Source organism: Xenopus laevis, chromosome 9_10L, assembly GCF_017654675.1.
Source record: "Xenopus laevis strain J_2021 chromosome 9_10L, Xenopus_laevis_v10.1, whole genome shotgun sequence".
NCBI lineage: Eukaryota > Metazoa > Chordata > Amphibia > Anura > Pipidae > Xenopus > Xenopus laevis.
In genome coordinates, this window is record NC_054387.1 from 103,808,956 (window position 1) to 103,823,324 (window position 14,369).

Sequence of the window (14,369 nt, forward strand, 5' to 3'; positions counted from 1 at the left end):
GGGGCAGAGTTATGAAGAGCTTTGAATGTCGGGGTCATTAGTTTAAATTTTATTCTGAAAGCTAGTGGTGTAAGGAATACTCACCGCTCTGGTCCTCTTCGGCAAGATGACGGTTCCGGTCCCCTTTGGCAAGATGTCGGCCTCCAGGATTCCCTTGTGGCACGTTCTGACACCAGTGCGTCAAACGTGCGCAAAGTCTTGATGCTGGCGCGTCAGAATGAATGCAGCGTCATGACGCCAGAGCGTCCGTTTGGTGCGAAAAGTGGCTTATTTAAGACACTGGAACATTTCAGACCTTGCCCAAATATAGGTTCATCTTTGTGAGTTCCTGGGTGTGATCTTTGCTAAATACTTTGATTCTTGTTATTGACTTAGGCCTGTTTATTGGATTTCGAACCTTGCTGCCTGAATTGACCCCTTGCCTGGACTTTGTTTACTCTTTTGCCTAACCATTCTCATACTGCGAACTGTATTGAACTCTAGTGCCAGTGCAGGGATTGGCAGAGTGGCATGGCAGAGGAGGAGCGGTTGCTGAGGTGTATAAGCCTGGCAGCAGTGTTCATTATGGACTGGAGAGGTGACAATCTCTGGAGGGGAAGGCCAATTAAAAGAGAGTTACAGTAGTCTAGACGTGATATGATGAGAGAGCGAATAAGAATTTCGGTATCATCTTGGGTGACAAATGTAATTTGGATATTTTCCTTAATTGGAAGTGACATGATTTAATACGTCACTATGATAACCCCTAGGGACCGGGCCGGTGGAGATGGGGGTGGTAGTGGAATTGTTAACTGCGATTGATACTTCTGGGATGTTATGGGTGTTAGTTGGGGGAATGAGAACCATATCATTTTAGAGAGGTTTACTTTAAGGTAGCGTTGTGATTTGCATGTGTGTTAGGGAGGGTTTGAAGATCAGTTTAAGAAGAATTATGGAAGTGTTTGGGCTAAAATGTCAGACCTGTGGTAACATCCAATAGTGCAAATTATAAGATTGTAAACCCCTTGGGGCATGGATTTTATCCCAACTGTGCATTGAAAGCTCTAAGGTCTTAAACATAGATTTACCGTATAACTTAATATAACTATACCACTGTTTGTGTTGACACCTTGTAAAGCATTGCTTACAATTGTGGTGCAAAATAAATAAATAAATAAATAAATACAATACAAGTAAAAAATAAGGACCATGAACAAATTAGTAATTATGTTGTCTGATTATCAAAAACCTGTGTAAATATGTATATATATTTTTTTAACTTGTAGAATCTCTTTATGGGCTCTGACAGAGGTAGGTAACTAATATTAACCTTATCTTTGTCCACTTTCTGGTGTATTTATCATGTCTGACAATTGTTTCCTTTTTTTCTGCAGGCAAACCCACAAACACAGGCTCAGCTGTCTCAGAAAAAGTGAGAACACGACTCGAGGAACTGGATGACCTTGAAGGAGTGAGGAAATCAAGCTGGTTTTGCTACGATTTTTTTTTTATTATTATCAGTTTTGCACAAAGATGCTATTGTAGTGAAAAACGGGTTTCGATACTTCAAAATACATGGCAGAAATATGTAATCTTTTATTAGATGAACACTTATAATCCTGAGTACGACCATGTGAGCTAACTATTTAGTATTCTCATGAGATAACTGTACTGTACCTGCTACATAGTGTGTTATTGACCATGATCACAGTGACTTCATGCAATTTGCTGGACTACTAGACCACTCCCCTTCAGACTTTATAAATGAAAAGAAAAAAAAATAGCACAAAAGCAGGCCTTGGAACACAATAAAGAAGATTATGGCCAGCCAGACAATGGCTGCTTAGGCAAGGCTATAAATCTAAGATGAGCCAGTAATATCCTGTTGGAAGGAGACAGGGGTTATAAAGCAAGAGGAAAATAAACATATATTTTTTTTTTCTATTAGAGATCTGCATTATGAAAGTAAAAAAAAAAATAGTTATTGTTTTATTATGGTTAATATCTGTGAAAGTAAACATTTTAAATTATATAATAAATAATGAGTATAATAGTTTATTACTTGCTCAGCACATTTTCACTAATACATACATGCAATACATGCAAGAAGCTGCTACATTGTACCTATTTTAAAAGCAGCCAAGACCAAGCACCATCTGAATTATCCATGACTATGGAGAATGTCTTAAATTGGACCTGTCACCCAGACACAAAAAGCTGTATAGTAAGTCCTTTTCAAATTAAACATGAAATCCAATTTCTATTTCTTATTTAAGCATTCATAGCAGTTGTAAGCTCATTTATAAATCTCAGCTGTCAATTAAATATGCCTTAGGCAATTACTTTCAGTTTCCATTCAGTACTTCCTAGATGTCACTGCTCTCCCCATATTCCCCAGTTCTCTTAACCATTTAATTGTGTAGCCAGGGCATGGGGATGGACATCAGGTCCCCCATTCTGGTGCACAAATAAGATTCTGAGATGATGCAAGGCTTGTCTTAATAACAGTGTGCACAAAATGGCTCCTGCCTGCTTGTAATAAATATGAATTCCCAGACTGAAGGAAACAAGATTTAAATAATTTATATAGTGTAATTAAAGTTCATTTTGCTTGACTAATGTGATTTTTAATATATTTTTTTTGGGTGACGGGTCCCCTTTAACTTAGGCAGCCGTCACTCAATTGGAAGGGTTACATCTGTTGTTGCTGGCTCATTTTTATAACATTCAGAGGATATGTAAGAAGTAAAAAAGAAAATTTTACCTGCTGTAAGAAAATGTAGCCACTTTGGACCAGCATTTAAATGTTCAATGATGTTAAAAGTTATGTATAATGAAGCAATATTACTTGAAACTCTGTAGCAGAAATCAACTCTCTTCCAGCCACAAATTAATTTGTGTACTTCTTCATAGGTATGCTACTTAACTGTCTTTGTTCCATTGTTTCAATATTCAGGATAAGCAGGGAATGGCAAGGAACATTATTTTTGGGTTTTCAACCCAATTAATAAAACACACGATGATATCAAGAATATTGTGTTTCGTATTCACATGTATTTCTCTGTTTTTTCAGGGATCACAAAAAGAACTATTAAATTTAACTCAGCAAGATTACATTAGTCGTATTGAGGAGCTGAACCAGTCACTAAAGGATGCTTGGGCATCAGATCAAAAAGTCAAAGCTCTAAAGATTGTTATACAGGTTGGCACTTGAATACATTTTCTTTAGTTAAACTAGATTGTATGGCTAATAAATGCAAAAAGCACCTTATCTTGGCTTCTGCTTTGGTTTTAATTTTTTTAAATTTAGTGCAATGGCACATGTGTGTAGATCAGTTATTGTGTAGCAGCTGCCAAAGTGCCAGGCATCATACTTTTTACTAACAGCATTGGACAGCATTAAACGTTGGTAGCCCTCTGAAACAGTATTTTTGAGGTGAATGGGCACTACTTTGATTCAGATGTGTCACTTTTATTAACTGTCGGATGTATAAGGGATGTAATTTACATACTTTCTGTTGTTAAAAATAATCTCCCTCACTGGGGGAGATATAAATGGATATAAATGGTTTGTTTTTTCTCAACATAAGATTTTTCTTACTGCCAACAACTTAACCTTGCTGTCTTTAGTGTTTTATGTTGAAAACAATTATGGTTTCTCTAGCCACCATTGAAATGTTGAAGGAGAACTAAACCCTAAAAATAAATCTGGCAATAAATGGCATATTTTATAGACTGAACTTATTGCACCAGCCTAAAGTTTCAGCTTGTCAATAGCAGCAATGATCCAGGACTTCAAACTTGTCGCAGGGGGTCACCATCTTGGAAAGTGTCTGTGACACTCACATGCTCAGTGGGCTCTGAGCAGCTGTTGAGAAGCAAAGCTTAGGGGTCGTTGGAAATTAGAGATTGGCCTGTTATATAACCTGATGCTACAGGGCTGATTATAAATTCTGATGCTAATTGCACTGGTTTCTGTGCTGCCATGTAGTAATTATCTGTATCAGCCTTAAATTGTGACATTTATATTCTATATGTACTGTATATTGTGAGTCAGTACGGGACAGCAGCACAGAGCATGTGCAGTAAATCAGTAGAAAAGAAGATGGGGAGCTACTGGGGCATCTTTGGAGACGCAGATCTTTACTGCTAAAGGGCCGTGGTTGCCTTGGGCTGGTACAGAAGCACAAACATAATGTACAATATTTCTACCTACTTCTTTAGTTACACTTTAGTTCTCCTTTAAGGGCATTGCCCCGTATTGCAGTATTTTACACAAACAGGTCAAAGCATTTCACAGGAGTTTGTAGGTCATTAATATGGATTATATCTTGACAGAGACCATATCAATCAAATATAATCTTATACTCTGAAAAACATTGTCTTTGTATTTTCCAGTGCTCTAAACTTCTCTCAGACACAACGGTGATCCAGTTTTACCCAAGCAAATTTGTGTTAATTACCGATATCCTGGACACTTTTGGTAAGTAATGGGGTAAGATGGTTGTTTCCATAACCGAAACACTATTATGCATCCTGAGTAACTGTACATCCAGTAATAGAAGTGGAAAGAAGAAAGCATAGTTGCATTTCTCAAATGCATCCATTGGTACCACCATCCATTGTTGGTACTTGACTTTGAAGATTTGTTGGTTGCCTTTTAATAGTAAATAGAAAGTTAGATTGCTGTATTTGTAAAATGAGTTTTAGTAAAATGCAGAACATTTATATATATATATATATATATATATATATATATATATATATATATATATATATATATATATATATATTTATTTATATTCAAGATTTCTTTTACCTCCATTTATGTCCCCAGTAATTTATGAAGACATTGGATTTATGAATTTATGAAGCATAGGATTTTGTATGTTCTAAACAGAGATATTGTATAGTGGTGAAATTGTTCTCTCTCTCTCTCTCTACTAGGAAAACATTTTTTTTTCTTATAGTACAATAACTTAACTTCAGTTTCTTCCAGTCTCCAGCAAAATGTTATAAAGTTCTTAACAATGTTTTTAATCAGCTATGTGGAGGCAGCAATATTGAAGTGCAACACGTTTCTCTCTAAAACGTAAGGACAAGATAATCTGGATGCATTATGTTTACATTTAAAAAAAATTACAGTATACTGTGGCAAATATATTTATTTAGTTATTTTGGAACTTAGCTCTGCAGAAAGGTTATTTCACTGATGTATTTTGTAACAAATATTGATTAATGCAAATATGATAGGCTGTTGATAAGCCACCATACCACGTCAATCTAAACCCCATACTTGTTTATCTTTGGTCATAGTATAAAAAGTCTTTTACTTTTACTGGCTTTTAAGAGAGAGAGAGAAAGATTGCCCAAACCAACACCCATTTTTTAAAAGCATAGTTTAAAGGGGTGGGTATGGGGTGCTACAAACCACATGAAGCTTAAGCTGGCCATAGACGCAAAGATCAGATTGTACGAATCGAGGATTCGTACGATTTTCGGACCGTGTGTGGAGAGTCCCGACATTTTTCGTCCGGCGGAGATTGGTCGTTTGGTCGATCGGACAGGTTTAAAGATTTCTGTGGGCTGCCGATAATTTCTCTGCATGTATTGCCGATCGTACGATTTTCAGTGGGAGACTGTCACTAGCTTTGGTCGGACATAACTTTCGTACGATTGTTGTCAGGGGCAGAACACCGGCTGATCTGTTCTTTTACTACTTTATTTGATCGGAATGGTTAGTGGCAGGTCGGGAGATGGGAAAGTCCGATCGTATGATGATTCGTATGATCGGATGTTTGCATCTATGGCCAGTTTTAGCCTGCAACTTCTGGCTACATTACAATATACAAAAAAGGGGTTGTGGGAGCACACAAAGGCTAAGTTAAAGTGTATTTAAGTATAATGGAAGTGCTACTGATTTGGCCAATTAATCAATGCACATTCCCTGGTCCCCTGTCTCATAAGTAATTCAGTATATATGCAAGTGTATGTGTTTACAAAAACAGGGGTTTTTAGTTACAAAGTTATGATCATAAAGTTATGATCATACTGTTTTTAAAAAATGGGCATTGGTTTGGGCAATCTCTCTCTCTCTCTTAAAAGCCAGTGGCGAGGGAGGATCTAGCCCTCAGGCTGAAACCAAGGTTCAAGAGACACTGATTACAAGTAATGCTACTATGCAGAGAAGTAAAAGACTTTTTATACTATGACCAGAGGTAAACAGGTTAGGGACCACAGTATGGGGTTTACCTTGACGTGGTATGGCTTTTGTAAACACATGCACTTGCGTATATGGGAATGTGCATTGATTAATTGGCCAAATCAGTAGTATTTCCATTATACTTAAATACACTTTAACTTAGCTTTTTCAGTGCTCCCACAACCTCCCTTTTTGTATAATATATTTCATGGAACAGTTTTGGAATAACCCTTGGATTCCTGGTCCTTAAGAAAGGAAAGAGATATGTACAGGTATAGGACCTGTTTCCAGAATGCTCGGGGGCCTGGGGTTTTCCGGGTAAGGGAGCTTTCCATTATTTGGATCTTCATACCTTGTCTACTAGAAAATCATGAAAACAAAATAAATCCAATATGCTGGTTTTGCTTCCAAAAAGTGTTAATTATATCTTAGTTAGGATCAAGTACAAGGTATTGTTTTATTATTACAGAGAACAAGGAAATCATTTTTTTAAAAAATTATTTAAATAAAATGGAGTCTCTAGGAAATGCCCATTCTGTAATTCTGAACTTTTTGGATAACGGTTTCCAGATAATGAATACCATACCTGTATATGGTATTACTGTTAAATCCTTTCTCTCAGTATATATAGTGACACTGGCTCCTCACTAGTATGTATGGATATATAGCTGTTATTCTTGGAGTATTATGAAGTAAAGCGAAAAAGTATTTCCCATTGCTGGGACAACTTATTAAACAACGGGTTTTTGCACGTTTGGTGTAATGTTCTTTAATTATTTATTTCTCAGTAATATAAAATGTATCTTTTTTTAATTTTAATGTTCTGCACTAATACTATTACTAAAAATGTCTTTTCTTAACAGAGGACTATCAGAGAGTCTTCCCCGTCTAACATCTATGATCAGAGGCATAGGTGACCCTCTAGTGGCAGTGTATGCCAGAGCGTATCTCTGCAGGGTAATAAATACTCTCAACAGATTGATATTTGAAACCTTGCAAATGTGAATATTCATGAGATAATCAGTTGATTGTGTTTCAGGTTGGAATGGAAGTGGCTCCTAATGTGAAAGAAAGTCTCAACCGGAACTTTTTTGACTTCTTGCTTACATTTAAGCTGGTAAGCAACATTTTACTGTATACAGTATGTCTCCAGTTAGGGCAGAGACCTGCGGTCAGAGTTGGGGAGATTAGTCGCCTGGCGACAAATCTCCTCTTCTTTAGGGTGAATTATCTCCCCGAACTGCCTTCCTGCTGGCTAGAATGTAAATCGCTGGCGGGGTGGCACTCGGAGCGCTTCGTTTTCCGAAGTCGTCTGAAGATTCCTCGTGAGCCAACTTCTGGCAACTTTGAAAAACGAAGCGCTCCAAGTGCCACCCCGCCAGCGATTAACATTCTAGCCGACGGGAAGGCAGTTCGGGAAGATTAGTCGATTAATCTCCAAAAATCTGACTGTGTGTCTCTGCCCTTACTATGATTACAAAACTACAACTATAAATTTTTAAAAAGGGATATACAGTGAAAATGCAATTTTGCATGAAGAAAGAAAATATTATTCTATGTAACTTTCCAATGTACATTTATTTTATATATATATATATGCCATTAAACGCAGCATCTGTCGGTATCTGTTCTCTGCACTCGTGGTTCTGACTGATTTGAACTATGTAGCAGAAGCCTATGAAGCAGACCTGAATGCAAAGCATTGTTAAAAATGTCTGGCTGGAGGAGAGGCTAACATTACTGCTACATTGTTTCAAGATTCTGAACAAGCAAAGCAGAAAGGGACGAAAAAAAACACTGCTTTCCAAATAAATTTCAAAATACCTTTTAAAGTTGTCCTCCACCCAAAAGCTATTTTTTGCGTAGTCAAAGCAAATGTATTTCTGGGCAACATTGCAATATACATTAAACACTCTTAGTGGGTTTTAAAGTTACTTGTAAATGTAACTGCTATTGGAAGCAGTATTTTACTGTTTGCATTCTGTGCACTCCTGGCTCTGATTCCAGAAGCAATTTTCCAGTCTAGCGGATTAAAAAACCTAGAGGATAACTGAATCCTGTTATATAGTTTTAAGAATGTACCATTAGATTCAGGGAGATTAGTCGCCCGGCAACAAATCTCCTCTTCTTAGGGGTGACTAATCTCCCCAAACTGCCTCCCCTGCCTTCCCGTCGGCTAAAATGAAAATCGCCGCCGGGATGGCACTCGGAGCAATTCGCTCTCATAAGTTGCCCGAAGTTGCCTCATGAAGAAACTTCGAACGACTTCGGGAAAACGAATCGCTCCGAGTGCCATCCCACTGGTGATTTACATTTTAGCCTGCATGAAGGCAGGGGAGGCAGTTTGGGGAGATTAGTCGCCCCGAAAAAGAGGAGATTTGTCTCCAGGCAACTAATCTCCCCGAATCTGCCCTTGTGTCTCTGCCCTAAAGCATCTGGTATGGATAAGTGTAAGTGCTTATCACTTAAACACACCAAAAAAAGAACGTCTGTTATTACCCTAAAATCAAATTGCAATTTGTTGGCAGCCCCTGTGACTGTTGCTTACCTTGAGTGATTCCAGCCCAGAATATGGTTTCACCTTCCTGCTGTTAAGTAGGTTTCATTTTGTCAAAAAGGTTGAACAAGATTGCTGAGCAACTTCTTTTTTTTTTTTTTCAACCAAAATAAACATTACTATTTTGCAATGTGAAACTCCAACAAATCTAGTTTTCTTTACTTTATTCTGCACCATGATATTATCCCTCTTATAGTTGTTTTATTTTTCATTAAGCCTTCCCAGATTCACAGTGACACAGTGCAAAATCAGCTGGCTGTTCAGGCTGTAGAGATTCCAGTTTACCTCACACTGTATTCTCCTGCCATTGACTGGATGTTACGCTGCATTGCATATCGTGCTCCAGAGGTTAGTATGGGTCTAGTGTGATGGAGCACTTTTAGGTGAAACTGTAGTCAGAATAAAGCAGTGTGGAATATTGTTTAAAGAAGTAATTTAGAGGAAAAAATGCATTGTCAAGCTTCTGGTCCATTTTATGCTGTTACGAAAGAATCTAATTAAATTATAAGATTTTAGTTGCTGCTCTTGCCGAATTCTTGCCAAAAGAGAAATTGATTATTGGAAACAAAAGTTGTTTAAATCTTTCAACAGTATGATTAGTTGATAACAAATGACGGATTGTGTGTGCAGCCAGCTTGGGGCACACACAATCCTGGGATACTTCGTCCTTATTGGGCCTTTATTCTTTTAACAGGGTTTAATATGGTTTAATATGGTTTAATATGTGTGTAGTTGAGTTGAGCTTTCTATTTTTTTTTTACTCAACTAGAGCAGGTCTGGGCTGTGCAAAGGGTATAACAGGAGAGTGACAAGACTCTTTTTCCTAGTGTCCTGCCTCCTAGTAGTGGAAGGTATACCCATAAATTCTGTGTGTCCCCCAAGTGACTTAAGATAGAAGCATTTAATGTGAGTATTACAAAATCTCCTTTTGTTTCTATTCAATAATATTACAGACGCTGTTAACAGAAATGAAGGAACGCTGCAAGAAGCAAGGGAACAAGTAAGTATCGGTGAAAAATGTGCCATGTTTTAGACTTGTATAGTAAAAGATGTTACCAGCTGAAAGCGTGAGTAAGTGAACCTTGATGTCATTTTAGCTTCTCAAAAATGTTCCAGTCACGTGGTAAATCTATGCTATCATGGGAGAAAGATCTCCTGAAAATGCCTTCCCCTTGCCCAACCTTCAGATTGGCAAAAGTAAAACACATTATTCCATACATCTTATTTGTTGCAAATCACGCTTGGTTGCTGTTTGTGATGTGTTATATTTGCCGATGCAAAGACTAGGTAAGGGAAAGGCAATTTCTGTCTCCCGTGGTAGCACATATTTACCCGAGGCAATACATCTTATTGGGTGCCAGTACCCTAAACTGTTAAAAAGGTACACAATCTTGTGTGTGTGACCATCCCTAACTGAACTCCCAGTATCCACAGCTTGATAGGGGCAGCCAGATTGGAATCTTTTACTATATTTCATTCTGTATCTTGACTGGAGTCCTTTTGAGTTTTTATTGTCAGATTATAAATGTCCCTCAAACACCAAATTACCTGTTCTTGTAAGATACCAAACCGTTGTGGGAACTGACGTTGTTAAAAGGAAATTCTAAATGTTTTCCTCAATAGCTACATGTAATAATACTTATGTCAAGCCCTCTGTGAGCATTGAGTGTATAAATATCCTTTATCTTTTATGTCATTTTATGTTATCCTTTATGTCATTTATTGCGTTCATCCTTGTGAAAAGCAAAAACCAGATTGTGATTTATAACAATTCTCCTGCAGCATCTACTATTTCGCTCACTTGGATTAAACCTGGCTTTGGCTGACCCTCCTGAGAATGACAGACTTCAGATTTTAAACGAAGCTTGGAAAGTCATCACTAAGTTAAGAAATCCACAGGTACTTTGGTTTGTGGCGATAAAATATGTCTTTAATGTCTTTAATGTATACTGTTTTAAATGTTGTTTTCTCTACAGAAACACTTGGTTGTAACGTTAAATCAAAAATGTTATAATTTTATAAATATAAAATATGGTTGGATAGGTGAATATTTATCTAAAAGCACCAGTGCTAGTGCAAATAAGGTAAAACAGATACTCCATATCTAATTAACCCCATCCTGGTCTACAATACATATTCACCAAGTGAAGGCAATGACATTTATAGAGGGTGTTGTTGAATATGTAGCCCACCTTAAATTTATTGGACCTTTGTGTTCATGGCAACATCCAGATGTTCAGCTAGGGAATAAGATTATCTATGGTCATCATAGGTGTCAATGGTTTTATGGGTCAACTTAAATATGTGCTGCAGGATTCATATATATGAGTTTGGTCAACCTTCTTCCATCTAGTAGTAAATTAAATTGCAACTCATGGCAACACATTATAGCCACAGGTTGGCTGTAGACATTTAGTACCACTTCCCCCTTACAAAAATAAATAAATATGATTCAAGCATTACTTATAGCAGGTTCAATGGCTCCTGGTGGGCCCCAGAAAATAAAGTGCCAAGCAAAGGTCTAGACTGATGTATAATATCAACACGTGTAGTTGTATTATTTGGTTTTGAATTAGGTTTTCCACTTTGTAAGGAATAAGTCCATAGGACTTATTCTATTGTACAGCACTGTGGAATATGCTGTTGAATCAATTATAAATAGGCTGTAGCTCACCTTTAGTATATGTAGGTGGATTCTCCTGCAAGGTGTCCTGTGTCCACACCCAAATTGATACAGTCAGTATTATACTAGAAAAAAAAAAGTGCTCCGCAACATGTTTCGGGCATTGGCCCTTTATCAAGTCAATGCCCGAAACATGTTGTGGAGCACTTTTCCCCAATAAAAGCACTTTGCAGTCATGGTTACTGTCTTGAATATGCTGTTGCTTGATAAATGATAAAGGCATTTTAATTATTCTCTGCTGGCCAGTAGGGACACACCTTATTATAGCTATTCTACCAGTCTTTCACTATAGTGAAGCAAGAGCTGGATTTTGGCCACAGTGAGAGGTTGATTTTGGCCAGAAAACTATTCGTGCTGCATATTCATTGAAAATTAATCACAGGCTAAACACCATTGATCGGATGATTCTTCGATGGCTGAAGAATGCCAGGGGAGAACATACTCAGTCTGTCATGGGCCTACATGCAAATTAACAAAAAAAAAAAAAGCAATATTGGGTCCATAATATTTTAAGTGGTGTATGTAATTTTTTTTTTTCCAAGGATTACATTAACTGTGCAGAAGTTTGGGTTGAGTACACATGCAGGCATTTTACGGTAAGTAGTAGCATTCCTTTGTAGTAGTGAGTTACTACATGAAATGATGTTTGGCTCTAACTTACTGTTCGATCCATTTACCTGAATCCATTTATAAAGGCAATCCGCTTACATAAACAATTAGTAGAAACTGCATGACTGTATGATTAACAGCCCTTATCCTATATGCGCACACATAATACTTTAACCAGGACTGGATTTACATAGTGGGCACCCCTAAACCACCCACCAGTAGGGTTGCCACCTGGACGTTATTTTACTGACTTAGCCGCTAAAATACCTGCCGGGGGCAAGGTTGCAAATTTACGGGAATGTAGTATCTGATGAATTTGTAATACACTTAAATTCAGTCCCTGGCCCACCCCTGGCCCACCCCTGATCCACCCAGAATCTATTGTAAATGTATTCTTTTTTTCTTTCCCGATCCTCCTGGAGGCGACTGTGATGTCATGGTTCCACACTCTTTGGCATCACCCTGCCCACCTGACATCACAGGCCGCCCCCCTGCTGGTCAGTAAAGTTCTTCTGAAAAGGTGGAAACCCTAACCACTGGTCGTTGCCCCTCCCCCCCCCTTGTTGGCTTCAGTGGGGGACTTGGCATGCACAAAATTAAAAAAACTGTCAAATCTCCTGCATATCCCCTGAGCTTCAGAACCAATGCGGATATGGCTGGGCGGTATGTTGCCCCTAAATCCTGCCACCCTACGCCCGGGCCTTCCCAGCCTGACCTTGACTAAAGCTTCCATTAAAGAGCTCCTGAAGGCTAAATATAATTTATAGAGATCTATATAGAGACACATATGCCCACAAAACTTTGCATCTGGATTTCTGCTTGTAGGGCATCCTAATCTTTGATTTTAAAGGATAGGTAAACCTTTAAAATAACTGTACAATTGATGAGATTTCTATTTTAAGTACTTTTGCAACATGCATTCATTATTTATTTATTTTTAATCCCAAGATATTAAAGCAGGATCTTTCTTTCTCCTGACAACTTCCTTGACTACTTGGAGGTCAGAATGGTTGGAAAATGACCAGCAGCTGGCGCTTTTGTAACAAAATTAATTCATATTAACAGTACATGTATCCCTTAATATCTTGGAATTTAAAATAAATAAATAATGAGCGTGCAGTGCAAAAGTTCTTAGAATAGCGCTCTCATTAATTCTACAGTCTCTTATTTTAAAGATTTACTTATCCTTTAAAGCTTTCTTTGAAACAAAAAGATTGATAAGGGCGTATAGGACTGTTGCAGGCTTTACTTCACTTTGATAAAGCAAGGTGTTTTGTATTGGTTTTGCTCAGTGTAAACCATGGTAATCAAAGTTACTTGAATCTCTAAAAGTCACTTTTCTCCACTATTGTGGTGGGGTACTTCCCGTGAGATGACCGATGAAAAGCAATAGTAAAATATCAAAGCTGAACTGCCCTCTATTCGTTTCACTGTAAGCTTACAATCACCTTGTATGAATGTTACATGATTAATCACATGATGTATCTTACAGAATGAATACTATTGGGACAGGTGAATACTATTCTGGCAGATATAATTAAGCACTTGACTCCAGATCGTGCATTTGAGGATGCATATCAACAGGTAACATCAACTTTCTAGTCTACTTAATTGTTGTTTTTGCTGTATAATGATGCATGATAAGCAAAATGTGCCAAGTTCATATTGGAAGCAAGATATCGGTAATGCAGATTATATTCATATGTTTGTTCCATTTAGCTGTAGAAAGTACCCATGTCAGTGGCGTAACTAGTTGTTACTGGGCCCCATAGCAAATTCAATTTAGGGCCCCAAAATATTTATAAATTGGCCTATTTTACCAAGATATATTAAAATTGCTCATTAATTAGGGTCTCACTGGGCCCCCTACACTCCTGGGCCCCCCTGCAACCGCAGGGTCTGCTTCCTCTATAGTTACGCCCCTGACCCATGTGATTAACTGTGGCTACTGTCCCAGAGCTGGAAACCATTTTATTCTTTGGGAATGTTTGCTGGGAGGTTTCAGCCAAGAGGTTTTAACTAAACATTCCCATTTTAATACTTAAACGTTTTAAACGAACATGATGATTTTACTCAGCCTCCTGATTAATGCACTGGCATGCTTCTCCAATATGAAAGTCTCAACAATGTCCACAGTGTGCCGGAAAGCTACTGGACCTATAACTCGCTTTACATCATGTCATCATTTTACTGAAGGGAATTCGAATTATCACTGGATATATGTGTTCCATTAACTATCTGCCGAATTGATTTTATTTTCCTTCCAGTTACAGTCCGTAATAACGAAGGTTATTACTCATTTCCAAGACTTTTCTGTCCTTTTCTCTGTGGTAAGTTTC

At 37.8% G+C, this 14,369-nt stretch overlaps 2 protein-coding genes across 2 annotated transcripts in view; both read left to right on the plus strand.

Moving 5' to 3' along the window:
* Positions 1-14,369, plus strand: part of LOC108701888 (VPS35 endosomal protein-sorting factor-like) — a 38,222-nt gene that overhangs the window by 5,693 nt on the left and 18,160 nt on the right. The window contains 12 exon segments of the mRNA XM_041576294.1: positions 1,266-1,290; positions 1,374-1,450; positions 3,053-3,181; positions 4,378-4,462; positions 4,969-5,071; positions 7,045-7,138; positions 7,221-7,298; positions 8,955-9,086; positions 10,521-10,637; positions 11,964-12,017; positions 13,534-13,614; positions 14,298-14,360. Of these exon segments, the coding sequence (XP_041432228.1) occupies positions 1,266-1,290; positions 1,374-1,450; positions 3,053-3,181; positions 4,378-4,462; positions 4,969-5,071; positions 7,045-7,138; positions 7,221-7,298; positions 8,955-9,086; positions 10,521-10,637; positions 11,964-12,017; positions 13,534-13,614; positions 14,298-14,360 (1,038 nt within the window).
* On the plus strand, positions 7,156-13,590 carry LOC121397876 (VPS35 endosomal protein-sorting factor-like). Its single transcript, XM_041575871.1, has 6 exons — positions 7,156-7,298; positions 8,955-9,086; positions 9,692-9,738; positions 10,521-10,637; positions 11,964-12,017; positions 13,523-13,590. Exons 1-4 carry the CDS (start codon positions 7,227-7,229, stop codon positions 10,546-10,548), a joined length of 279 nt encoding a protein of 92 aa, XP_041431805.1. The 5' UTR covers positions 7,156-7,226; the 3' UTR covers positions 10,549-10,637; positions 11,964-12,017; positions 13,523-13,590.

Bases quoted from the DNA above. Each gene is read 5' to 3' on its own strand.
- LOC121397876 (XM_041575871.1), top strand. From the start codon at position 7,227: ATGGAAGTGGCTCCTAATGTGAAAGAAAGTCTCAACCGGAACTTTTTT. The intron at 7,299-8,954 runs GTAAGCAACATT...TTTTTCATTAAG, and splicing joins TCTTGCTTACATTTAAGCTG to CCTTCCCAGATTCACAGTGA. The intron at 9,739-10,520 runs GTAAGTATCGGT...ATTCTCCTGCAG, and splicing joins TGCAAGAAGCAAGGGAACAA to CATCTACTATTTCGCTCACT.